General features: G+C 36.6%; 2 protein-coding genes and 1 pseudogene across 3 annotated transcripts; 1 reads left to right on the forward strand and 2 right to left on the reverse strand.

Annotated features, from left to right (window-relative positions):
* Positions 1-578: 578 nt before the first annotated feature.
* LOC132131413 (1-phosphatidylinositol 4,5-bisphosphate phosphodiesterase delta-4-like) lies at positions 579-12,686 on the reverse strand. Of its 2 annotated transcripts, XM_059543428.1 has the most exons (16): positions 12,355-12,686; positions 11,084-11,137; positions 10,697-10,855; positions 8,393-8,621; positions 7,900-8,029; positions 7,497-7,728; positions 7,053-7,254; positions 6,805-6,949; positions 5,933-6,085; positions 5,180-5,344; positions 3,845-4,001; positions 3,633-3,749; positions 1,795-1,973; positions 1,583-1,715; positions 1,165-1,314; positions 579-1,082 (listed from the first exon to the last, which is right to left on the reverse strand). In XM_059543428.1, the coding sequence occupies exons 2-16, from the start codon at positions 11,121-11,123 to the stop codon at positions 991-993; spliced, it is 2,283 nt and encodes a 760-aa protein (XP_059399411.1). In that variant the 5' UTR covers positions 11,124-11,137; positions 12,355-12,686; the 3' UTR covers positions 579-990. The 2 variants fall into 2 exon arrangements, with proteins under 2 accessions (XP_059399411.1, XP_059399412.1); XM_059543429.1 differs by lacking the exons at positions 10,697-10,855; positions 11,084-11,137; positions 12,355-12,686 and adding an exon at positions 8,970-9,240.
* Positions 12,687-15,108: 2,422 nt separating this feature from the next.
* On the reverse strand, positions 15,109-19,503 carry LOC132131415 (CCR4-NOT transcription complex subunit 9-like). Its single transcript, XM_059543431.1, has 8 exons — positions 19,331-19,503; positions 18,480-18,662; positions 16,703-16,818; positions 16,490-16,599; positions 16,299-16,408; positions 16,109-16,207; positions 15,717-15,808; positions 15,109-15,615 (listed from the first exon to the last, which is right to left on the reverse strand). The coding sequence occupies exons 1-8, from the start codon at positions 19,346-19,348 to the stop codon at positions 15,447-15,449; spliced, it is 897 nt and encodes a 298-aa protein (XP_059399414.1). The 5' UTR covers positions 19,349-19,503; the 3' UTR covers positions 15,109-15,446.
* Positions 19,504-20,205: 702 nt separating this feature from the next.
* Positions 20,206-24,090, forward strand: LOC132131306 (formimidoyltransferase-cyclodeaminase-like; annotated as a pseudogene).
* Positions 24,091-24,789: the final 699 nt, after the last annotated feature.

Consider the following 24,789-nt stretch of genomic DNA (forward strand, 5'->3'; position numbering starts at 1 on the left):
GAGTATACGGTATGTATTTGGAAATGTATACATTACGATGGTATACTGTATCCAAGTAGGTGGAGGTTGGAACAGACGTGGTCATTTTCATTGCCCTCCTGTATCTCTCTGTTACTGAGTCTGGCCCCTGAGGTACTTCGGGGCCAAAGTAAGATTGTAATTGAGCCCTTGAGCCCATTATCTCTGTACTTCATTCCAAAGTAGCAGTTAACACATACACCACTGTAAGTACTACTGAAATGGAGTGGTACGATTAAGAAAGTAAAACTAGTTCTATTGAAATATTTATAAAATACATAAAGCAAGATGTAAAGATTTGCCATGCATGGTAAAAATACCATTGGGTGAATCTCATGAAATATCCAGGTCCCACTGCAAAAATGATTTTTGGCTTATTTTTCAGTACAAATATCAAAACATTCTTAAATCAAGATGCCTTACATCTGTAAGTCATGTTCCCCCCCCTGCTTTAAGCAAAATCCTTTTTTTTAAAGTTATTTTGCTTCTCAATGAAACGTATATTAATTTAAGAATATTTAGATGTTTGTTCAGGAGAAGAAGACAAAACTTATTTTTTTGTGCGGTGCATATTTCAGCCTGAAATCTGTATTTTAGTCCTAAAAAACCCCCCAAAATAGCACTCATTCCTTATGCAAATCTAATTTTCTATTTTTGAGTTTGAGGTTAAAATACAACCCCGGACATGTATATCACTGAAGATACATTTAGATATAGATCCCTACAATCACACAAATCTTAATAACAGTAAATAAAATAACTAAAATTATTTGGCGTACACATTTACTAAATCTATAGCAACTCAACGCTACCTTAAAATTGTGAACTGTTACTTTTTAATACATTTTTACTGTACTTATTAAAATGTCAGGTTTCGGCTAACAAGTGTTGACTGGGAAGACTTGAAATTGTTGCAGCTTTTAGTTTCTTTTGTGCACATGTCAGTGTAAGACAACTTTTAATTCAGTCACTTTACGTTAGTTTAGTTATCCGGACATGAACAAAAAGCGAGGAAGGAGGTATGCTGGTGCCGTCCTTAGACAGGAGATGAATGTGACGATATCCTATGAGGAAGAACAAAACGTGCTTAGTTTTAACATCAGCTCCCCAGAGGATAAATGTTTGATTGGTGGAATGGAGACGTACCTGGTTGCATACAGATGAAAGGGAGAGTGAACTGTCCCACAAAGTCGTTCTTTGATGTTTTATCATAGTCCTCCACGACAAACCGTACCAGCGCCAATTCAGGGACATGAATTGTGAACTGAAGCATATCGTGCCATACTGGGTTAAAACCTGCAGAGACAAATAGGTAGCTGATATTAATTGTACTTGGAATATTGGAATATAATGGAATATTTGTACTTTTAAACATGTATTAGTTTCAGGACTATTTAAGTTGATTGCTCAAAAGCTACATTCACCGTGAACCTGCGCGAATGTCCAAAACCATTAGTTTAAAAACAAGTTTGTTTAGTCTTTTGAACGCAACTAGATCTCTAGATTAACTGCGTCTAGGCTTTCTCAGTCTAGACACATCTCCGTCCTATACATTTAAACTGACCGTTGTTGTCGATGTATCTGGTTTCCTGCTTGGCCTGGTCCAGTGGTACGCCGTGAATTTCCACCCGAACGAGGGGATCGATAATTGAGCCCTCCTTGATGTTTACCTTAGGAAGCTGTTGGCCACTGATTACCTGAAAATAACACAATATATGCAGGTTCAGCATATACATGTTATAACACCAGCAATCATAAAGAAATTCAGGTTTGTACCTGTACAGACAGGCTAAGCGGCTTGTAACCGTCTCGGTTTTGAGGGTTCTCTGGGTCAAACCGCTCATCAGTGTTGCGCATAAATGTTGGTTTCAGTATGTAGCCACAATGTCCGTTCTGACTAAATAAGCCATCGTTTAGATCCATCTCAATCCCTGCGGTCTGAAAGTTCAGAGCAACTGAGAAGAGAAGAGAAGAGAAGAGAAGAGAAGAGAAGAGAAGAGAAGAGAAGAGAAGAGAAGAGAAGAGAAGGCTACACTTAGTAGTGAAAAATATTTACCACCATTTGTATTTAGTAGCAACATATCCTACTTAATCTCTATTGGAAAAAGTTCCACTTTTTTAATGGATAAAGAATGATAATTTAGGCTTTTACACTAGTGATGTCTTGGCCAGTTAACTAGTAATGTTCATCAACTTTGAATAGTTTATATTAAACCATCTTATGATTGGTTGGTTGGATTAAGATGGTTTAGCTGGTCTCCCAGCTTGGTCACGCTGGTGGTGTTCAGCTGATTTAGTCAGCTGTTCTAGTTCGACCAGCTTGAAAGTGCCCAAAATTGCTCTAAAAACCAACAAATCAAACTATCCGAACCAGATAGATGGCTAACTAAAACATGGACACCACTTGATTAAAGGTAGGTTGGTTAAAGTTTTTTTTTTTAACAAGCTAGTAATACTAATTTCGACTACAATAACAAGTTGAGCAATAAATCATATCTGTCTTAATCCCAACTATCTATAGCTAGTTATGCAATGTTCATCAACAGAATATTTTCAAAATTCCATGACAGTCCTTATTAATCTCAAGGGGTAAATTCACCCAAAAATGAAAATTAGGCTGCGTTTTACTCACTCCCGGGACATCCAAGGTGTATATGACTTTCTTCTTTCAGACGAATCCAAGTCGGAGTTATATAAAAATTTGTCTTTGATCTTTCAAGCTCTATCATTGTAGTCAGCAGGTGTAGCATTCCTTCAGTCCAAAAGAAGTGAAATAAAAAGCACCCTTCCAAAAAATAAAATGTCTCACATGGCTCCGGGGGTGAACAAAGGCCTCCTGTAGTGACTCAGTGTTTTGTTTTGTTTTTATAAGAAAAATATCCATATTCAAAACGTAATAATCACTTTAATCTAGCTTGGGACAACAGTTGTACATGGAAGCAGTTCGGGGAGCAGGACGTACAGTATGATGTCAGCGCTGCGCCCGTGAGTCTCGTGAAAACCAGCGTTTGTTTACAGGATCAAAAGTAGCAAAGTTTCCTTACTTTAAGTCTCCTCTTGGCTTATATCAAAATCCTCCAACATTCTTCTTCACAATCCTCATTTTGTACTTCTAAGTAGTGACCGTGGTTTTGTTTTGCTCTCTCCGCTGAATTTCCTTGTGCGTCAGTTCTGAGTGGTTTATGCAGAAAGCCGACCTCCATATGTCATTCCCCCATAACTGCTTCCATTTATAACAGTGAGAGCAAGCTAGATTCAAATCATTATTATTTAATATGGATATCTTTCTTACAAAAAAACACATCGATTCACTACAGGAGGCCTTTGTTCAACCCCGGAGCAGTGTGATACACCTTTTTTAATGGAAGGGCGCTTTTTATTTCACTTCTTTTGGACTGAAGCAATACAACACCTGCTATGTGCAATGATAGAGCTTGAAAGATTAAAGACAATTTTTAATATAACTCTGACTGGATTCATCTGAAAGAAGAATGTCATATACACCTAGGATGCCTCGGGGGTGTGTAAAATGCAGCCTAATTTTCATTTTTGGGTGAACTAACCCTTTAACTAAACCAGAATTTCCACAATTTTTTATTCTCAGGTAGGCTCACCAATTTGGCACCCTGCATTCCACATGTCCTGTGGGTTGAAGTTGGATGAGTCAGTTCTCAAACCACTGGGGTAAACCCGGCTCAGCTGGCGAGTGTTATGGAGAACAAACTCTGATCCTGTAGTACAGAGACAAACACTGTAAGATAATACAATTCTCTAAAAAAAATAATTTATGAGCTGTTATAAGCAGTCAGAGTCATGTTTCCTTTACCTGCCTCCCTAATGTGTTTCCGGGCCTTAGACTCCGTGAAGGAGGAGATCTCGTAAAACTTTGAGTGAATTTGTGAATGTTTAAAGCTGCTAAAGTGGACACTCTTGCAGTAAATCACACAGTCTGACAGCTCTTTAGATAGACGCTGCTTGGATTTCTAGACGGTACAAAAACAGTCCTTAACAGGTTAGAAAAACAAGTTTTCATTTTCACCTCCTTCCTAAGTTGGATTGCTAGTTTTTCACAAGCCAGGGTGGTCTGTTTTGATTATTTTAGAGGGGTTGTGGGCATTTGTCAGCTGGTCAAGTCTAGATTGTATGATGTGTTTTTACTGTAAGCATTTAGTTATGCTACCTAAACCACTGAACCCAGGACTACTTAGACAATGTCATGACAGATGACCCTTGGATAATTAGGCCACGTATCCACCTGGCTTCATCTTACACTACCATCAGTTGGGTTCATCCTTGCCAACCTGCTGTGCCAACTTTAACATGATATTCAAACTTAGATCTGGCCTGGAACTGAAAGTTGGTTCAAAGCCAGCAAGGGCTAGTCCTTTAACACTGTTCCATTGACGGGCTATACCTGTAGTAATGGCACTGTAAATCACTTGAGATAAATGTCAACTAAATTACTATTTAGTAATTGGCCTAAACAAGTTATCCAACAAGAAAGAGTCCAAAGAACAGTGCTTGTATGCAAATTAAAAGCTAAACATCCCATGCCAATTATTTCCCCAGACTCAACAAGATGACTGTATCTCGGATTGGAGAAACCAAGAGAGGTGATCCCTGACTGCAGCTAACCAGAGTTCAAAGAATCAAGTGTCACATGGTAACAACAGTGCCAGCAAATGCACATGGCCACCTATCAGATGGCAGAAGACATTCCGTTTCTGTCTTATCTCTTTCTGACTTTCTCTCTTGCTTTTTCTTGTTTGCTTGTCTACTTCATTCCAAGATTGCTCTAGTGTCATCTCTTCCAATTTATATTAGTGCTTTATGCAATCCGCCCATTTTCAGAGCAATTGAACATATCTCATCTGGCAGAATATTTTGACACTTTTACCAAGAGTTCTTTACAACGTAATAGTAACAGGAATTGGGGGGGGGGGGGGGGGGGGGGGGCTTCAAAGTAAGCTGTGTGAATGGGTCTTGTTCAAGGGTACAGCAGTGGTAGTTTGTAGATGTACATTTGCTGTGTTTCAAACTCTTCACTGACTTGGCTACGCCACTGCATGGTTTAAGTGCAAAGTTGTGGAATTCATCTTAATCATCATTTTATAAATTACTATTGCCATAATTAGAAAATCTATCAAATGCATCATTGTACCTTGACTCTATGCCGTACGCTGTCATTGCGATGATGGTCATCGTCAATTTCAGCCGTCTCCTCTTCGTCGCTCACCTCTCCCATCAAAGGGTCCACTACCCCATTCATGCTATTCTCTAATCCACCTATCTTCTTTCCTTTCAACAGAATCTTCCCTTTCAGATCCTACTCACACGCACACAAACAGAGTAGATACAGTTTCATCAGCAACCATCAAAAATCTCATATTGTAACAGACTTTAACAGAGAACACATGGATACACAAATTAGGTGTGCATACCAGAAAACACCTTTACTGGTGTTTGGCCAATTAGGAATGTATAGAGAATATTCTTTTGAAGAAATCAATTAATTTGCATCTAAATCAGCAAGATTTCCTGAGTCAATTAGCTTCACTTGGAAGACCATGATGTTCAGTTAAGTTTTGCTAGTTGCTAACGGCTATGATGGTCTGTGGGGTTGGGGGGACAATATTATTGTTTGCTTTAATAATTTAGCATGGCTGGATCAGATGGACATAGATCATATGGCTGCCACCCCTGAGAAAGTGAATGTATCCTGGACAGGTCACCACACTCTGAACTCTGATACAAAGGTTTGCTCATAGTGTGGAAACTTCAAGATCTTTGCTGTGAACTCTTCAAGATGTTGAAGACATTTAAGTGCTAGACATTTACTGCTCATTAAGCAGCAATTAGGTGGGTTTGTTAAGTGAAAGTACTTGTTTAACTGACCGCATACATCCGTGCGTACCTCAGGAGATGGGAGGATGTTGGGAATCTTTCCATCTAAAGGGCTTTTCAGCAGCTTGTCTCCCAGGATCTGGGTGAGGTGTTGGGCCATGACTTTCTGCTGTTCTACACTGCAGTGGTTTTCAATGGACAAGATGACAGGGTACTGCGATGCCTGCGGAGGGGAGAGTGTGTGTGTGTATGTGTGTGTGTGTAAATAAGTGATGGAGTGAAATGGAACACTCAACACAGAACAGCGGCTAACACACTGGCAGGCAGGGGTCGACTGCTCCAGATCACATTACACACAAACAAGGGCATGGTGCCCTGGCTCAGAGTGAACCTGGCCCCAGTCTGCCACACACACAAAAAAATGCAAGCTAGTACAGTACTCTAAACCAGTTTATAAAGATCAAAGATGAAGAAAGAAAACAAGAGGGTAATAAAAATCTGTATGGGTATATATCAAACATGGTATTTCTACCAACTGTATAGTAATAGAATCAGATGATAATTCTATATATATTTAATATATTTTGACTATGGCATTCTCTGAAGTACCTGATTATCATCAGGTGCCTTCACTATACCATTGTACAGTATTTTTGAAAGTAAGGTATCATGTTAATGAAGTGTTTCAAAATGGTACCATGCTAATAAATTTTGTTGAACACTAACATGATGCTAATGCCATGGGATTCCTTGACTTACCTTAGAGAACCACATAAACACCATAGTATTTGAATACGGATTCATTCATTACAATGCCATATTAAGTACTGTAGAATTATCATCTGATAACACCAATATACCATGGCACCATTACAGAACATTCTTGTTATAAACTTGCAGTTTTACGAGTGAATGAAAACAAAGACATAGTTTGTGACATACTTTAAATGCATAGTTGCCCAGCACATTGACAACATCCTTGAAGAAGATCTTGGAGGTAAACGTGTGTCCATGGTAGACGATTGGTTCTCCATTTGGTCCATCCCAGCAGTCCACTTCTACACATCGACAACCACGTTTCAGTGCTCTAAAACACACATACAAGTTCATATTTATGAATATAAAGAAGAACTGAATCTTTAAGAATTGAAGGAAATGCCTAGTTGAAATAGGTTTTTGAAAACGTGTACCGTATATAGCCTTCCACACTGCTGTGTCCTCTGATTTGGTCCTCCAGAAGGTACGTGTTATGAGAAGATGATATGAAGTAATGACAGAGAGGCTGAGTCATGTCCTGGTAGAGATCCACCATAGTAGGGTTGAAAATGGAGCCCTCTGATGAGCTCAGGTACATCAGGAAACCATCAAACGTCATTGCTTGCAACATTTTTGCTATAGGAACATATGATGAACAAATTAAAGCATTTAAAGATGTCAAGAAGAAAAAATGCAGTATTAGGATAACTGGAACTAGAAGGTAATGAGTTTGAGAAGTTTGAAAGCCAAATGACCAAGGATTATCTAAACAGATCGATGGCAAGTGGAAAGTAAAATACAAATAACTTGAGCTTCGAAGAAACCCAAGTAAGAAAAGTACAACTCTGTTAGCTATGCTTCATCACAAAATTAGTTACCTGTGTCTGAAGGTTCATAGTGTTCAATGAGCTTTAGTGCATACTGCTGAACTCCGTCCTTGTGTAGCTGCTCCTCTTGTAGGAAATCTTTCAGATCTTGTAGCGTTAGCTTCTGACCATCACCCGAATATTCCTGAAACACTCGCAGGACATCCTCACGCTGAGTCAACATCTTATAGAACAGCACAAACTCATCATCCTCAAGAGTTCCTGATTGAGACTTGTCTGCCATCTGAAGAACAACAGAAGTTTGAAAATGCACAAATGCAAAGCAACTAGCTGTAAATGGATCACCAAATAATAAAGTGTCTCTAGTGTCAAAACTGTCACTGAACTTAAGCTACATCAGGCTACAAAATGGTATAGCAATGTAACTGTAGGTTGGCCGTGAATGTGTGGTTACCGTAAAGAGACGAAGAGCATGATGCTCATTCATGTCCACATTCATCATCTTTAACAGATTGCGGACCTCCTTAAAGTTCATCTGCCCATCTCTGTTTTTGTCTGCCTTTTTAAACCAATCACAGATCCATCTGGAAACAGCATTTAAGGGAAAACTGAAGTGCTTGACATGATTTACCAAAGTAGGGTTACTGGGGGCTATGTTTAAGACCTGGAAGTTAAGTGCTCAAACTTGGGGCTTGGACATCAATCCAAGTATAGTTAGAGATAGGGTTAAAACTTTGAAAAACAAGAAAGTCCCAGGAACATGTCCATCTTCCATAACTCATGTTGCACAACATGGAGTGAAACCAGGTCAATGTATCAGAGGTGCTGCATCCCAGTGTATTTAAGTGTCCTTTAATGCCTTTTAGCCTGCATGAAACCTTGTGCATGTAAGATTGGCAGAAAGTGGAATGATAGACAGGCAGATAAAGAGTGATAGTAAAGGATACTGGTCTAGTTTCTCTCTCTGCCCCATGTTCTCCAGGTTATCGATGAGTTTGCGTATCCCTTTAATCCACGATTGCGCTTCCCCTGCTGATTCGGCCACTAGGTCCAAGTTGCCTCGTCGACCACAGAACACAAGGGTGAAGCAGCGGTCAGGCGGGAACTCATCAGCAATGCTGAGCAGAACCTCAGATTGGTGCCCTTCCCGCACAGCTTCCACATCACCCACAGAAACTATATACAAAGATAGACAAACATTTAACTAGCTATCCCCTAAACCCTAAGTTTACTGGATAAATCTATCAATGCCCAGACCCATACAAATGCTAAATTTTTTGTAGTCTCAAGAGATCTCAAAGATTACTGCTTCGACTAAGAACCCTAGGAGCTGGAAACAAGACCAATATTTGGCCTATCAATGCCCAGACCCATACAAATGCAACATTGTTTGTGGTCTCAAGAGATTTCAGTACCAAAATAAAACAAGATTAAGGCTCCAACTTTGACCCCAACCTTAACCCTACATCCAGTCTACAGCAGGGGTGCCCAATCCTGCCCCTGGTCGACCATAATTTAACACACCTAAACTTGCTAATCAAGGCCTTCAGGAATACTAGAAAGTCACTGGCAGGTGACCTTGATCAAGGTTTGAGCTAAACTGAGGGAAAATGGACCTTGAATGCCAGAGTTGAGAACCCCTGCCCTAAACCCTAAGAGCTGGAAACAAGACCAATATTTGGCCTATCAATGCCCAGACCCATACGAATGCAACATTGTTTGTGGTCTCAAGAGATTTCAGTACCAAAATAAAACAAGATTAAGGCTCCAACTTTGACCCCAACCTAAACCCTTTATCCAGTTTAGAGCAGGGGTGCCCAATCCTGCTCCTGTTGGACAATAATTTAACAGACCAAAAACAGACTAATCAAGGTCTTCAGGAATACTGGTAAATTACTGGCAGGTGAGTTTGATCATGGTTGGTTGGAGCTAAACTCTGCAGGAAAGTTGACCTTGAGGGCTAGGGTTGAGAATCCCTGCCCTAAACCCTAAGAGTTGGAGTCAAGACCAGACGAATATCTGGCCTATAAAGACCCATACCTCTACAAATGCAACATTTATGTGGTCTCAAGAGATCTCAATACCAAAATAAAACAAGACTGTAAATTGCAATTCCTACGAACTTCCAGGCAGGTGTGTTGGAGCAGTAGCTAAACTCTGGAGAATGTTGGCCTGGTCTAGAGGTTCTGAAAATACTTTATATGAAGCTGCTATATTTCTGCCAAGGGTAATGGTTCAGATGTTCCTGGCTGGTTATAGGTTCAATCACAGGAAGAGTTAATCCATGAACTATCACTATTGTTAACTTAAATAAGACAGTAGGTGTGTTTACATGGACACTTTTTGCTTCCATCGGAATGAATTCATTCTGATTGACGAATCCGAACGTAGTGTTTACATGAATGGTAAATAAAGTGATCGGGTTGATGTGCGCGTTTACATGTCACAAGCTTCTGATCGGATTTACTCTTTTGACATGCGCACACTGACGACAACCAGCACATGAACTGTTGTGCTGCTTAACTTTAATGTTACTTTAGCAAAAAAAAAAAATTTAGTAAAAGTGCCTCTTCCCCGCACTCAAAACTATTCATCTGTTGATGAGAGTCTTAAACGTTCCACTTCACATAAACTGAGTGAGAGGGGAGATTTATAATGACAGGACACTTATTTATGACACTTTATTCACCAGGAAGAACACCTCGTTCCCCGCGTCATACGTCAATGCTATTTCTACGTCACTGCGCATGCACAGAGTACTTTCCAGTTTCGGTTTTCAATCCGATCAAATGTTTACATGTCCTCTCGCTCGGATTACAAAAATGGTAAACCACCCCTTACAATCCGATAAAAATTTTAGTCGGATCGAGCCAATTCAATCCGATTTACGTGTTTACATGTGACATTTTTATTCTGATTGTGCTTCTAGTCCTATTACGATCGGATTAGAAGGGTCCATGTAAACACAGCTACTTAAACTCAGGTTTCTCTTATTACAACACAGTCTAATCCTTCTCCTGGAGGGTTACCTTCCAGCAGAGTTTTGCTCCAGCCCCATTTAAACACCTGAACCAGCTAAGGTCTTCAGGATCACTACAAAAAATCAGGTACTGTTGCAGCTAAACTCTCCAAGCCCTCCAGGAGAAGGACTGGAGACCCCCTGGTGAATGGAATTGTTCTTGCAGAACAGTATGTTGCTTTGGATAAATGGCTAATAATTACAGATTGTGGATCTTGTTAGTGCTACTTACAGGTGGAGTGTGCATTTCCTGCTTTCTTGCTCTTGTACCAGATAGTCATGCAGTCTTCTTGTAGCCGGAAATAACGCTGCTTTTTCCACGTGCGAGACTTGATTTTTCTCATCACTGTGCCAACAAACATAGACTTCAGGTCGTCATCAGCCTTGATACCTGAGGAGCAAGACAGTACAGGAGACAAAGAGAGCTCAGACAACAGGGAATGCACCTGACCCAGATTCTCAGTACATCATGTAAACACAAAATATTAAAAAGCACCCCCTGCCTCTCATAACCAGATAATGAATGTATAGATATATATGAGATACGTTTTGGCATACATTTTATGAATACTTGTAAATTGGTGTTGCTAGCACTCCTTTTTTCCCCATGTAAACTTACGTAGGCTCCTTTCAGTAGAAGCCATCTGTCGTTCTGTCATTTTTTAGGTGTCTCCTGGATAAACAGAGAGAAATTAATGAGTCACACTGACAAGAGTGAACAAACGAATATTAAAAGACATAATACATTACATAGCACATGTTTAAGATTTACCATACAATAACCGTTACGTCTGTAACTGTTAAAGACATGCATTAAAAATTGTATATCTGAGGCATCCCCTAATATAAAAAGCTAGATTTTATATGTAACAGCATAATTTTATTAATGCAACAAGCCATCAACCATAATTTAAAAAGATAAACGCCACACAAACAATGTAAAATATTCAGATACATGTATTTTTAAGAAATTGAACGGTGTTAGTAATAATATATAAAAAAATTACAATTAAGTCTTGATTTCAGTGTGTTCCTCCATTAATGCAACTGACAACAAAATATATATGCACACCCTCAAATAAGTTTTTCAGCTGGTATAAATGGCTGTCGCCAAAAGCCCCTGGATGTCTGGCTTTAATACAGGGATCAGCACTAGAGCTGTTGACTCAGACTCTTCAATGAGTTATTTGTAAAAGCATCTCACTCTCACCCTCAAATACTGCACAGCTATGCAAAATCATACAAAAAGTTACACATCTGTTACTGTTAATGGAATATTACTGAATATTGAATACTGAATTTCTGAATAAACTGTGTTAAGAAAAACTCTTAAAAACAACACCAAAAAAAAAAAAATGTGAGCAGAGATGTGTTGTTACACCCAGCCAAAGTTGCCATGAGGATTCAGGTTTCACATAAGGCCAGTTGCTTTAAACATGGAGTTACACAATGAGTTATTAACAAAAACTGCCTGAACTCCTAATACTCCAGATTATTTCAATTGATATGTTGTTAGTTGCTGTTACAACTAATGACTAAAACTCTTATAACCCCAATGATGATATGAATGAGCTACATCAAATGATAACAGTGTCAACAATAGCAGTATGTTCACTATATTATATGATAAAAATTCAATTGCAAAATCATTTTAGTTTTTTTTTTTCATTTAAATATTTTTATTAAATAAAAATAATAATAAAAATATCAATAATTAAACTATAAAAGATAAATGAATATGTATAAATTATGTAAGTATTAAAAACAACAATTTAACCAACAGCAGAAAGATAAAACAAGCAACAGGTGTGAACGGGTGTAATTTATCTGTAAATAAACTTTCATAGAGTACAATAATATTTAATATCTCAGGGTTGAAGGAGGACTTACCCTCTGTAGGCTCATTGCTGGATATGTATTTGAGTTTTAAAGAGGAGCATAACTCAGGAGAAGCCGGTGTAATGTGGCCCCCACTGCAAAAGAGTCGGACTGACTGTCCACATCTCGCCACAACACACCTCCCACTGACGCACAACCACACACTCACAGATCCACAGCAACACACAGGACTCGATGTTCACGAGCGCCCCTTGTCCTCGAGATACGCTTTCTATCTCCTCTCTGTCTGTCTTTGGGAGTCAAAACATCTCTTTCGCTCAGGCTGCTTTGTCTTGCGTCTCTCTGTCCCTCTGTACAGATAAAACGAGGGTATGTCAGTTTTGAAGTGGAAACACAATCCGGCGCATTGCGTAACTGGAGCGTTGCATTCCTGCGTGACAACTAAAGCTTTAATTGTTACCGAATAAACATTCAAATTCAGATAAATACAGTTCCTAGTTACTGATTGGCTGTGTTATCAAAGCTATTTGCATATTGCATTATGCCAAACAGAGTGTTTTTTGCTTTTTTCTAAAGACGTAATGTGTTTGCTAAGGAGTCAAAAAGCCACATTTGCTACTCTGTTGTCATTCTGAGTGGTTTTGCGTGTTTCTGTGTTTGCCAACTGTCAAAAGAGTGTGAAAAGCTCAGGAGAAGCGTGTTCTGGGTGGATATCAAAACAGCCACAATGCTAGGATGTTGCTATACAGCTCCTAAAGTGTTCAGGGTGTTGCTAGGTGAATATTTACCTGGCCAAGATAAAAGTAAATGTTCTGGGTAGATATGGAACTGAATCAAAACAGCCACAGTGCTAGCCTCTTGCTACAGTATGGCTAATAACCCAGGTAACAATTTTACGTTCTGGGAACATTAGTTTTTGGTTCCCAGAACGTTCCCTATTGGTTATCCAGGAAAGTTTTCTTAACGTAAATAGAACGTTCCCTTAAGGTTAGGGGAACGTTCCGGGAACCTACTCGGAACGTTTCCTTAAAGTTATAAAAATATAACCTAAAAATAACCTACAGGGAACGTTCCCAGAATGTTCTCCATAGGTTATAAAATGAAACCTAAAATAACCTACAGGGAACGTTCTGGGAACGTTCTTGTTTGGTTCCCAAAAAATAACCAAATGGGAACCATACGGGAACGTTAGGGGAACATTCTGTGTTTGCTGGGAAGGCATTATAAATTTGTTTTTAGCATGTTGCTATTTGGTTGCTAATATAAAAGCATAAATCCCTAAGCATGAGCAACAGAAATGGCATGCTAGCATTAGCAAACACCAGCAAAAATGAATTCAAATGACTGATTAGCCATGTCAGTCAACACTGTTAGCATATTACATTGCACTCTTACAGTATAAAAAGAGTTCCCTTAAAAATGATGGAGGAGCATAATTTCACTGTATAGGCTACACATGATCAAGCAACTGAATGTTCATAAAATATAAAGTCTTCATGGCATGTTGACAGACATATATTGAACACTTGTCGTCCGCCTCCAGTCTGGCCCTGAAACACGTGTCAGGGAGTTTAATGCATGTTTGTAGAGCACAGCTCAAGAGCCTGGCCTGCTTCACTGGGGCCCTTTAGCGGAGACCCCAGATGATTGGATCAGGTTACTGAAGTAGGCATTCATCATTTAGCAACCCTGTTAAATTTCGTTCAGGTGGACACAGGGAATAAGAGGAAGTGGAAAGTTTTTGTCAAATTTTAAACATCTTATATTTGACAAATCAACCCGTCCGAAGCGTGCTTATGCCTGTTAAGTGGTCCCGGTGGTCTATTTTGATTGTACCTGGCTTCATCTCTTATTAGGAATTCTTCTCTGTCCCTTCCTCGTCTTTCTGTTCATGAATAAAACACAGCCAAGCTCAATGTCTGAGCTCAGTTTACACACACAGCGCTGGTGTCTTGTACTGCTGTGGTCCCTGCCTACCCGCTATTTCATCGAGCCAACCCCTGGAGTGCTTCCAGACTCCTATAAGCACACACACAGAAACACTTTCCATGGCAGACATCACCTCAATGAAACTCTCACCGTGTTTAACAACGTATCAGATCGTTCATTACACAAAAGTGATTAGCAACTAAACTCGGCTGACCATTCGGTTGATATGATGCTTGTAATTGGGACTAGAACAACTATACTGGATCTCAGACTAGATTTCACCATTTAAGGAAAACGGGACATGAAAGTTTTGCCATGTAGATGTGTAAAAACTGTACACCTAACAGTTATTTTATAATACAAATTCTAGAAGTACTGTTAGCCACCGATTCACCAGATTTCACTGCATTCAAAATAAATAATTTTAAATTTGAAAACATATGGGAAACAATTGTTTTATTTTATTATTTCCTCTGCTCCAGAGCTGTTTTTTGCAGTACTACTAATGGTCAGCAGGTGGCAAGTATCAATTAATAATAATTGCATATTATATTTTGACACTAATTATTTAGTAAATATTATATATAATGTAATTATATATTATACAATTATATAATAATTTTATAAAATTGCATACTTTTTTTACACTGAATGTAATTTTTGTAACTTATTTTTGTAAATGTAACATATATATATATATATATATAGAGAGAGAGAGAGAACAAACTATATCTTCTCACATCCTAAATTGCACTCATAATTTCATTATGTCTATTCTATGGTCTTAAACTAATTTTAAATTAGCCTGAAATTCATTCCTGAGTCAAATAACCTACTTCCTCCTCATGACCAGAAAAGCAGCACAGCAGACGGCAATTTCACTTGACATTAACACATGGCATGACACTGTTTATTTAACAGCATTCAAAATTACATTTTTGTGATGAAAAACACAGACAAAACAGTCTTTCGATTCCATCAAAAAGGCTTAGAGGAAAAAGTAAAAGAAACCTAATAATGGATGAGACTGACTCTTCCTCAGTCCAGCAGAGTCTAAAGTCAACTGTTATTATCTCGAAACAAACCGTGAATGCTGAGCACCGTTCTGAGCTTCTTCGCAAAAAAATATTAAGTGCCCTTGTATGTGAAACAGTCTGATGCATTTAAGGTGTGGTGCTGGTGGTCCTGGAGGGTTTGGGATGAGTGTGAGTGTGTTACTGAGGAGGTAAGGGGATGCCGCGGGGGTCTGTGACCTGCCCTTCCTGTAGGTTTTTGACAAGCTGAGCAAGCCAGCGTTTGGTGGTGGAGTCGTCCTTTAGCACTTGAGCAAACGTGGTGTCCTTTAACTGGTCGGGCAGGCACTGACGCAGAGCTTCTCTCGCCCTGAGAGACACAAAATATGATTTAGATTTTCTTTTTTTTAAAGCACCCCCTACAGGCCAACAAGGAACTCTAAAAGCAGGGAAATATTGGGGGAAAAATACCTGGAGTTGTCAGAGAGTCGTAAATAACAGCGCACAACATGCTTCAGCAGGCGAGCCGAAGGCTCCTTAGACAACTGAAGAACCATTTTCCCCTGCAAGACAAAAAAAAGATGTGTGTGTAAAAATGATTTGTAGGTAAATCAGTTACAAATCTGATTAATATTGGCATTAATTTAATTTTTTTTGTATCAAATGCACATTTTTCGACTATTTTAATTACATAATTCACCTGTTTTGCAAAATGACACAATCATCATCATCATAGTTAATATTTTTCCCTTATTTTTTGTCTTCTTATATTTATTTGAACATGGTTAACTCTCAGTCTATCAGTACCAAATGTCACTTAAGCACAATAAGAATTATGAATAAGATGAATAATAATGAATCACCAGTATCATGGCAACATGTGAAAAGCGTTCGTAGGTCTGGCAGATATACGCAAGACCCGTGTCATCCAGGAGGATCTTCTGCAGTATAAATGTGGCCACCTGAGAGAAAAACACACCTGCTAAATACATCCATCCTTCTGAATCCACTCATGAAGAATATATGTTAGAGGGAACATTTTAGAAAGCGAACCGTTTTGGAGAGCTCGCTGCCGGACTCCATGATGCGCAGACAGAGAGGAATGATTTCTGTGGTCAACAGGAAGTTGATCACCTCCTGCTCATCTGTTTTCACTAGTGCACCTTTAAGAGAAACACATTTCAGGACACTCTTTCATACGAAGACGCTTTTTGATTGTTTTCTGGATCAGCTGGCTTTCTTACCGATAACACCCAGACTTGTGAGCCGCAGGTATTCGAAGGGGCGAGTTTTACTGACCGTGTGCAGAAAGGGGTACAGAAACAGAGGGATGTGAGCTGCCAGGAAAGCAGAGCTGAGGATGAAAAACAAAAGGGGCAGCGGGGTGGGGGGTGAGTCAGTGTAGCACAGAATTAATAACAGTTTATAATTTCATGTGTGTACAGGAAGTGAGTTACCGTGTCTCTACGTGGGAGGCCACGCACTGCAGCAGAGCTAAAGCGTTACACACTCGATTAGACTGATGTGCTGTCAGTGTCGGGGGGTTTATGGATGGGTAGATGTTCACAATCTCCTGTAAAATAATTAATAAATATATAAGAACATGTTGATATATATATTTTATGAGATGTGTGTGTGTATATATATGACACCATAACATTTAAAGTTTAAAAATAATTACTAAAGAGCTTTATTCATTTTATTATTGTAAATATTATTATTTAATGTATTTTTTCTATATACCTTTTTCTAATATCTGAATTAATGTGGATACGAAAAATGTAAAATAATTATTTTACTGTAAAATGTTATTCATTTTCATCAATTCTTTTGGGATGCTATTTATTTATTTTCAATTTAATTTATTTTGTATCAATTGCTAAATGTTACACTATTCTCATAACTTATTAATTTAGCTTTGTAATCTTTATATTATTTTGAAAATAATAAATTATTTACATTGGCACATTCATCAAAAATAAAATAACAATTATATTTATACATAGGTTTAGATTTTTTTCCCCCTTTCTCATATTTGAAAATTATCTGAATATTTTCCAATATTATTTATTCATTTTACTTCCTAATGTCATTCATTGTCAATCAAAAAACATTGGTTGAATTTTTAAACGAAAAACAATGTGTTCAAGAAAAAGTTACAAATTACCTTTTCCCCATTTTTTAAATGTTCTGCAAAAATAACATTAATTCATTAAAATGTGAATGTTCTGATGCATTCTGAAACAATGGCCTTAGCACCCGAAGGGGCAGGGATGAGGTGACCAGACGTCCCGTTTTTCCCGGGAGTCACAATTCGTTGTCGATTAACTTAAAGTTAGTGAAGGCAGGATAGGTGGAAGAATCGTGCTGATAGAAGTGCTCTCTCTCTCGATCAGTTCTCAGCGCTCAAATACACACACAACAGTCCAAATGTTTATCGTGTAGAGAATCTCACGTAATAACAGTAGGTTATGGATTAAGTGAAGGTGAACAGGTGTGTGAAAACTGAACGTGTGTCAGTATTTCATTATGCCTTCCATCTTTAAATACCAAATTAAATAACTATCTGTCATTAATGTTAAACAACAAAAGTTGTTAAATAAATGTATACGTTAAAAAACTACAGTTAAAAAACTACAGTATCTGAAAAATGAGTTTAATAATTTGTAGATTTTAATCTCTATTTTATTTTGTCTTATTGTGCTTCTTTAAAAGAAATATATATCTCTATATCTTTATATATATATATATATATATATATATATATATATATATATATATATATATATTTATTTATTATAAGTTGCTCCTTTTTCACTTAAAAGCACATTTCACCCAAAATTTAAAATTGTCATAATTTATTCAAGTTTTTCCAAATTCAGTTCTTAATTTAAATTTCTCAAGCTTAATTGATTTGGTCTAAAGAGAGAAGAATTAATTATTATTTTAGTTTAAAGACGACATAAAAATAGCTACCAAAATAAATTTTGGTAACTACAGTTTGGCTAAAACTATTGACTAAAAGCTGACTAAAATGCAATGACTTTTCGTCGACTAAAACTATGTAAGACTCAAATGACTAAAATGTGACTAAGACTGTTAATCATTTTCGTCTCAAGATAAAGACTAAGACTAAATAAAAAATGCCTGCCAAAATTAACACTGGTACAAACATAACATTGCTTGCTAACCAGGTCTCATCTTATTGCGTGTTTAACTGATTTTTCGGCGCACCTGTAGGAGAGCTGCTATAGTACCGCAGGAGTGCCAGAGCATTGGGGCCAGATCTGCCACAGATTCCCTCTTCTTGCTGAGCTCCAGCAGGGCGTTCTCGCGCGTTTCAGGGCTGGAGAGCTCGTTGATCCATTGATAGATCTTGTCACGGTCCACCTGCGTCAGACCCACGGTGGTTACAGTCTACAAGACAGCGATTACAGAGCTCGACTTACAAAATCAAAATGAGAAAATAAACGAACATTAGAACCAATATTTATTAGAAAAATCAAGCTTGATTTCGATTCACATTGTTGTGTTTTTTTATTGTTATTACTAAAAATGCATCTTTTTTTGTTTATTTCCGTTTCTTTTATATACACTACATTGTTTTTATAATTTAATCATTCTACCAAAACTTTTGAATTATTTAATAATGTTTATTTTTATGTCCCGTATTTTCTATTCATGCACTTTGTTATAATCTTAAACGAAATGTTCTAAATAATCATTATTTGAAGAATTAACATTTTTATTAATGGATAATGCAATGTGTTCAGAAACCGCAACAACAACGAAAAAAAAACTACTGATATTCTGCATAAACCAATTAAATTATTATGATTAATAAAATTATCACTCACATAACTAATGGCACTTGCAAAAACTCAGGCTCGTAATTCCCTAAGACTCTTTTTTCAGACTTCAGATACTCTAATAAACATATAAACTCACATAATCGTATCCTAATGTAAAGCTTATACAGTTTTAATACATCACCATAGTAATGGACTGCATTAGCGTTAGCCGTTAGCTCTATCAGGCCCCAGAATAAACAAGCATAAAATGCCCCGAATCGTGCAAAATCTCACCGTTCCTGTAGCCAACATCCTCCCTACCACTTTACTGTGATCTCCAGAGTACGTGTGAGCTGTAGTGGGTAAAACAAAGAGGAAAAAATCGGGTTTACATTAGCAAATAAGCTAAAAGAAAACAACCGCCATCGGCTGCTGCTGCTGCTGCTGCTGCATCTTCTTCTACGGTTCTTCTTCTTCTTCTTCTGCTCTTATTTAATGGCGGACTGCAACCAACGTTAAGGTGCATACCGCCACCTACTGTACTGGAGTATGTATAATCATGTCATTTTACAAATTTAGATTCTATTCCAAAAATGACTTCTTCTACTACGGCTCTTTTCCGGTAGACTTTTCTTCTTTGACGTAAGTTTTATGGAGAGTAATAAGGGATCTAGCGTTCACTGCTGCCACCAAGCTGACTCTGTTCATTAATAAAATGTACTCTTATAATAATAATAATAATAGTAATAATAATTGTATTATTATTAAAATAACAAAATAGAATCACTGTAATATTACATAAAAATTATAGAACGATAGATAGATAGATAGATAGATGATATAGAGAAAGATAGATAGAACATAAGAATATATAATATGAAATTATTCAAATGACTATTATTATATTATTACAATAAAAAAACAATATTATTATTATACTGAATTGGCATATAAAACTGACTAATATAAGAGGAAAATAATGTGTCAGATCATGTTATTTTTGCCATGTATGTATTCTATATAACCTGAATCCTTTTTGCTAGTGTAGATTCTCTGTGATTGGAATGAGGTGTAAGCTTTCACAGCAGTACTTTTAGACTTTATACATGTGTGTGTAAGCACATGCTCCAAGACCTGTGTCGCTGGCAACGCTGTCCACCATAAAGGATAGCTGGAAGTTTGGATGTCCCAGAATTAAAGTAGTTATTGTTTATGCAAGTCGAGCACTGGATAAGGCTAAAATCAGTTACACCGCTACAGAAACCCTTTGTCCCTTCGTGGGGCACCACAGTCACCAGTGCCAGAAAGTTTCTCATCGCCTACAACGTTAACCTTCTGAGCACAAAGCAACAGGCTCACAGAATCGCACTGGATATAAGAGAACAGAGCTGTGGGAAAGTTAAGGTATGTCTGTGTGTGATGTCCCTGTGTCGGTCTAGGTTTTCAGTGTATGTCTAATCTTGAACTTGAGAATAAATGTACGTATCACTTCCCTGAGGTTTTGATTATGTTCTTGTTCTTGTTCTTGTTTTAATTCTGTAAATGTTCCTCCTGCAGTCTGTACTTCTGAGAAAGGTTCAAGGAATAGGATGGTACCTGGAAGAGGGCAGCCTGGTTCAGGTGTCCACAAACATCCTGGACTTCGAGGTGACGCTCATGTACATGGTTTATGAGGCGATCTGTAAAGACACCAGGGTGAGTTCGCTTTCAAACCTTCCTCGAACCTTCCAGTGGTGGGGGATCAGATAGTCGGTCTGATTTCTCTGAAGGCAATGCTGGACTGTGCTGACTTCTACATCCAAAAAGCAAATCTCTTCAATGTGGAAGAGGAACACAAAATCCAACTAGTGGGTTAAAATAAGCATGGTCCAATATTCAAACCAGCAGAAAATTAAGGGCTTATTTCAAAATAAATATAGATAAAATAATGTACATTATATTTCTGATGTCTAACAGAAGGACTGTATCTGATTGGTTAATGCTGAGTTTAGGTATATGGTCCAGGACAATCGGGACAATTGCCGGCTTGCGTCTCTGTCCCTACAGAAGTTCGTCCTCAGTGTTGGGGCTAGAACAGCGGCTCCTGGTGGAGGGTCCATTTATATTTTAACTTATAAAACATATACTTCGTTTTGGAAATATCAAAGATTTTTGTTAGAATACAAATTTGATCTATTTAAATTTATGTTATTTTATTTATATCTGTAAAAAGATCAGAATATAAAATAATTGTTTTAAATATTATGCATATTCTAAAAATCTATAAAATGATCCTAAATGATCATACTGATAAATTGTAGGAATATAGGAATATTAATAGTTATTTATAAGATAATAGATACTTATGCAATATATACAATATATACAATATATATATATATATATATATATATATTATTATATATATTTATATATATATATATATATATATATATATATATATATATATATATATATATATATATATATATATATATATATATATATATAATGTTTATTTTAACATTTTGGAATATATAAAGACACACACACAATTTAATAATTTAATATTAATAATAATATTTTATTTTATATGTATTTTAATAATTTGAATTTATACCCTCTATATTCAACATAGGAAACATATTATATTTAATATATAAAATTATATACATTATTAGATTATTTGCTAGAATATATATATATATATATATATATATATATATAATTACATTACAATATATATTATTTATCTTTATGTGTATCTATCTCATTGTAAGGATGTAGCTCTGGGCTGCATGGTCGGTCAGATGACGTGCGGAAAGAGACTCATCCCTCCACTTCTTATTAAAAGTGTACGCTGATTCAATGACCTTTCACAGATACATGGTACAAAACCAAACACAAACAAAATACTGTGGCTTTAAAAGAATTTGTATTTTGAATACATTTTGCCAGTAAATATGCAACTTGTGTAGTAAAACTGCTGTAAAATAAGTTGTCAGGCACAAAATATTTGATAACTGTTTTCTTGCACGATTTCCTTCATTAGGCTGCTCTGAAATTGCCCAAAGGCACACCTGATGAAAACAACAGGTACAGTTCATTACTTCTGTGAAATTTAAACAAACAAACCCATCCTTTCAATCCATCAAACTATAGAGACAAAATATGTCACCAGGAAAAATAAGGAACATTCTGTATCATGTTAAACCAGTTTGAGCATTTGATTGATGTAAAAAACATGTCATGCATCACAAAAGAAACATGTAAGACTAGGCACATATTTGCAGAGAGGAGCCTGACTGGTATATAACTAACCTTACACAACCATTCAACTTGCATTTAACAGTAAATTGTCTTTGTGGAAATGTGGTTATAGAATGCAAATTACAACCACACTGGCAAAAACACACATAAACATGGCATAGTAGCTATGACAACCTTTGTATTATATATAAATATATTTACACACACACACACACACACACACACAGTACAGACTAAAAGTTTGGAAACATTACTATTTTTAATGTTTTTGAAAGAAGTTTCTTCTGCTCATCAAGCCTGCATTTATTTGATCAAAAAAACGGAAAAAACAGTAATATTGTGAAATATTATTACAACTTAAAATAATAGTTTTTAAATTTATTAAACTTTAAATTATCATTTATTTCAGTGATGCAAAGCTGAATTTTTAGGATCATTATCACATGATCCTTTAGAAATCATTCTAATATGATGATTCATTATCAAAGTTGGAAACAGTTCTGCTGCTTAATATTTTTTCAGAACATGTGATACTTTTTTAGGATACTTTTATGAATAAAAAGTTTAAAAAAAAAAAAAAAAAAAAGAGGAAGCTATGTTTTTAAAATATAAATATTTTGTAATAACAATATACACTACTGGTCAGTAATTTGGAATCAGTAATTTTTTCTTCTTCTTTTTAAATAAAGTCAATACTTTTATTCAGCAAGGATGTGTTAAATTTATAAAAAGTGATAGTTAAGAAAATATATTATTAGAATATATATTATTAGAATTTTTTATTTTATTTTGAATAAATGCAGTTCTCTTTAACCTTTTATTCATCAAATATATTAGACAGCAGAACTGTTTCCAACACTCATAATAAATCAGAATATTAGAATGATTTCTAAATGATCATGTGATAGACTGGATGTTACATGTGACACTGAAGGCTGGAGTAATGATGCTGAAAATTCAGCTTTGCATCACAGGAATAAATTATTTTTTTAAAGTATATTCAAATAGAAAACTATTATTTTAAGTTGAAATAATATTTCACAATATTACTGTTTTTTCTGTATTTTTGATCAAATAAATGCAGGCTTGATGAGCAGAAGAAACTTCTTTCAAAAACATTAAAAATAGTAATGTTTCCAAACTTTTGGTCTGTACTGTATATATAAATATATATATATATATATGTATATATTTACAATGTATTTCTTATCCTCTATATTTCTTTAAAATAAGTAATATGTTATATATATAAATGCTTGTGATGACACAATATGAAAATACATCTTTTCAGTCCAAGCACTTTCCACTTAGAGTAAACTGCTGATTTTGCATTTGGGAAAATGACAAATAACATGACTCTGAAGGTCAAAAATAAGCTGATATCAGCTTTAATTTCAATGCATCATTCTTGTCAGGTAGTGGCTAAAGCTTTGGAAACAGTATTTGGAGCATATTACGACGTTATTATAAATCTGAAGGACATCACGAATGCTTCATTCAGGGCTGCCGTAAGTATCAGAAAACATTTAACATTTACTATTTTATATCTAGGTCAGGGTTCCCATAGTGCATTTTAATAACCCACATGTTTTTTTCTGCATTTAAGAACCACACTTTAAGTGATACGAAACTACTTGTTTTAAGGAACGCATAAATGGCAAAGAGCCAATTGCAATTGTTCCTGGTAATCGTGGTAGTTTTTGTGGTTTGTTGATTTTCAGACTGAAGCGAAAGTGTCTGTGCTGTTAAAGAACGCCAAAGAGAATGATAACATAGAGCTGGAGATGGCCGAGCAGAGGACATGATGCAGACTGTAACTCACACCAAATCAAATAAAGACACACTGATGTGCACTCTCTGGTGTACAACTTTATTGTAAGTGCATTGACTAAAATACATTTTTTCATTTATTTATACCCATTATGCAAGCATGGATAACTGAACTAAACTAAAATACAAGAAAGTATACCTTAACATCGTATCTCATTAAGCATTATTCTCATACAGCATTATTAGCTCTCGGTTGAGTGTGATCTTTGTGTTTGTTCTGATTTAAACTTGATAAACCACCAGGTGGTGGTGCTGAGACTGACCCACCAAAGGCCACCCCCAATATCTCACTTCCTGTGTCCTTGCCTAGCAGTCATCTGTTGTTGTTTATGGATTTCTTAAAACCGCACTGCTGGGAAAGAGAGAGAGAGAAAGAGCAGTAACATCTGTATCCGCAGATGTTACGGAACAGCTGTTGTAATACTGTCCTCAGCCATTATTTCTGCATATTCCAGAGTCAACGCATACCAATGTTACAAGCTATAACTGCGGTCTAAAAGTGAAGAAAGCCCTTTCACCAATATAATCAAGGCTTTCTTATGCATCCATTTTCAGGTGTTTATAAAGAACATATTTTGTAATAAACACTATCGACTGCTTGGATGGACACTAAAAACATCTCAGAACAACCCAGCAACTACCTACAGTAAGTTATAATATGACAACATGCTAAA

This window comes from Carassius carassius, chromosome 48 (assembly GCF_963082965.1).
Source record: "Carassius carassius chromosome 48, fCarCar2.1, whole genome shotgun sequence".
NCBI classification, from domain to species: Eukaryota; Metazoa; Chordata; class Actinopteri; order Cypriniformes; family Cyprinidae; genus Carassius; species Carassius carassius.

Bases quoted from the DNA above. Each gene is read 5' to 3' on its own strand.
- LOC132131413 (XM_059543428.1), bottom strand. From the start codon at position 11,123: ATGACAGAACGACAGATGGCTTCTACTGAAAGGAGCCTAC. The intron at 6,086-6,804 runs GTATGTCACAAA...TCCCCTCCGCAG, and splicing joins TGGGCAACTATGCATTTAAA to GCATCGCAGTACCCTGTCAT. The intron at 1,974-3,632 runs GTGAGCCTACCT...TTCTCTTCTCAG, and splicing joins GAATGCAGGGTGCCAAATTG to TTGCTCTGAACTTTCAGACC.
- LOC132131415 (XM_059543431.1), bottom strand. The intron at 16,208-16,298 runs GTTCGCTTTCTA...TTTTTCTCTCAG, and splicing joins GCAGCGAGCTCTCCAAAACG to GTGGCCACATTTATACTGCA. The intron at 15,616-15,716 runs GTATTTTTCCCC...TGTGTCTCTCAG, and splicing joins CGACTCTCTGACAACTCCAG to GGCGAGAGAAGCTCTGCGTC.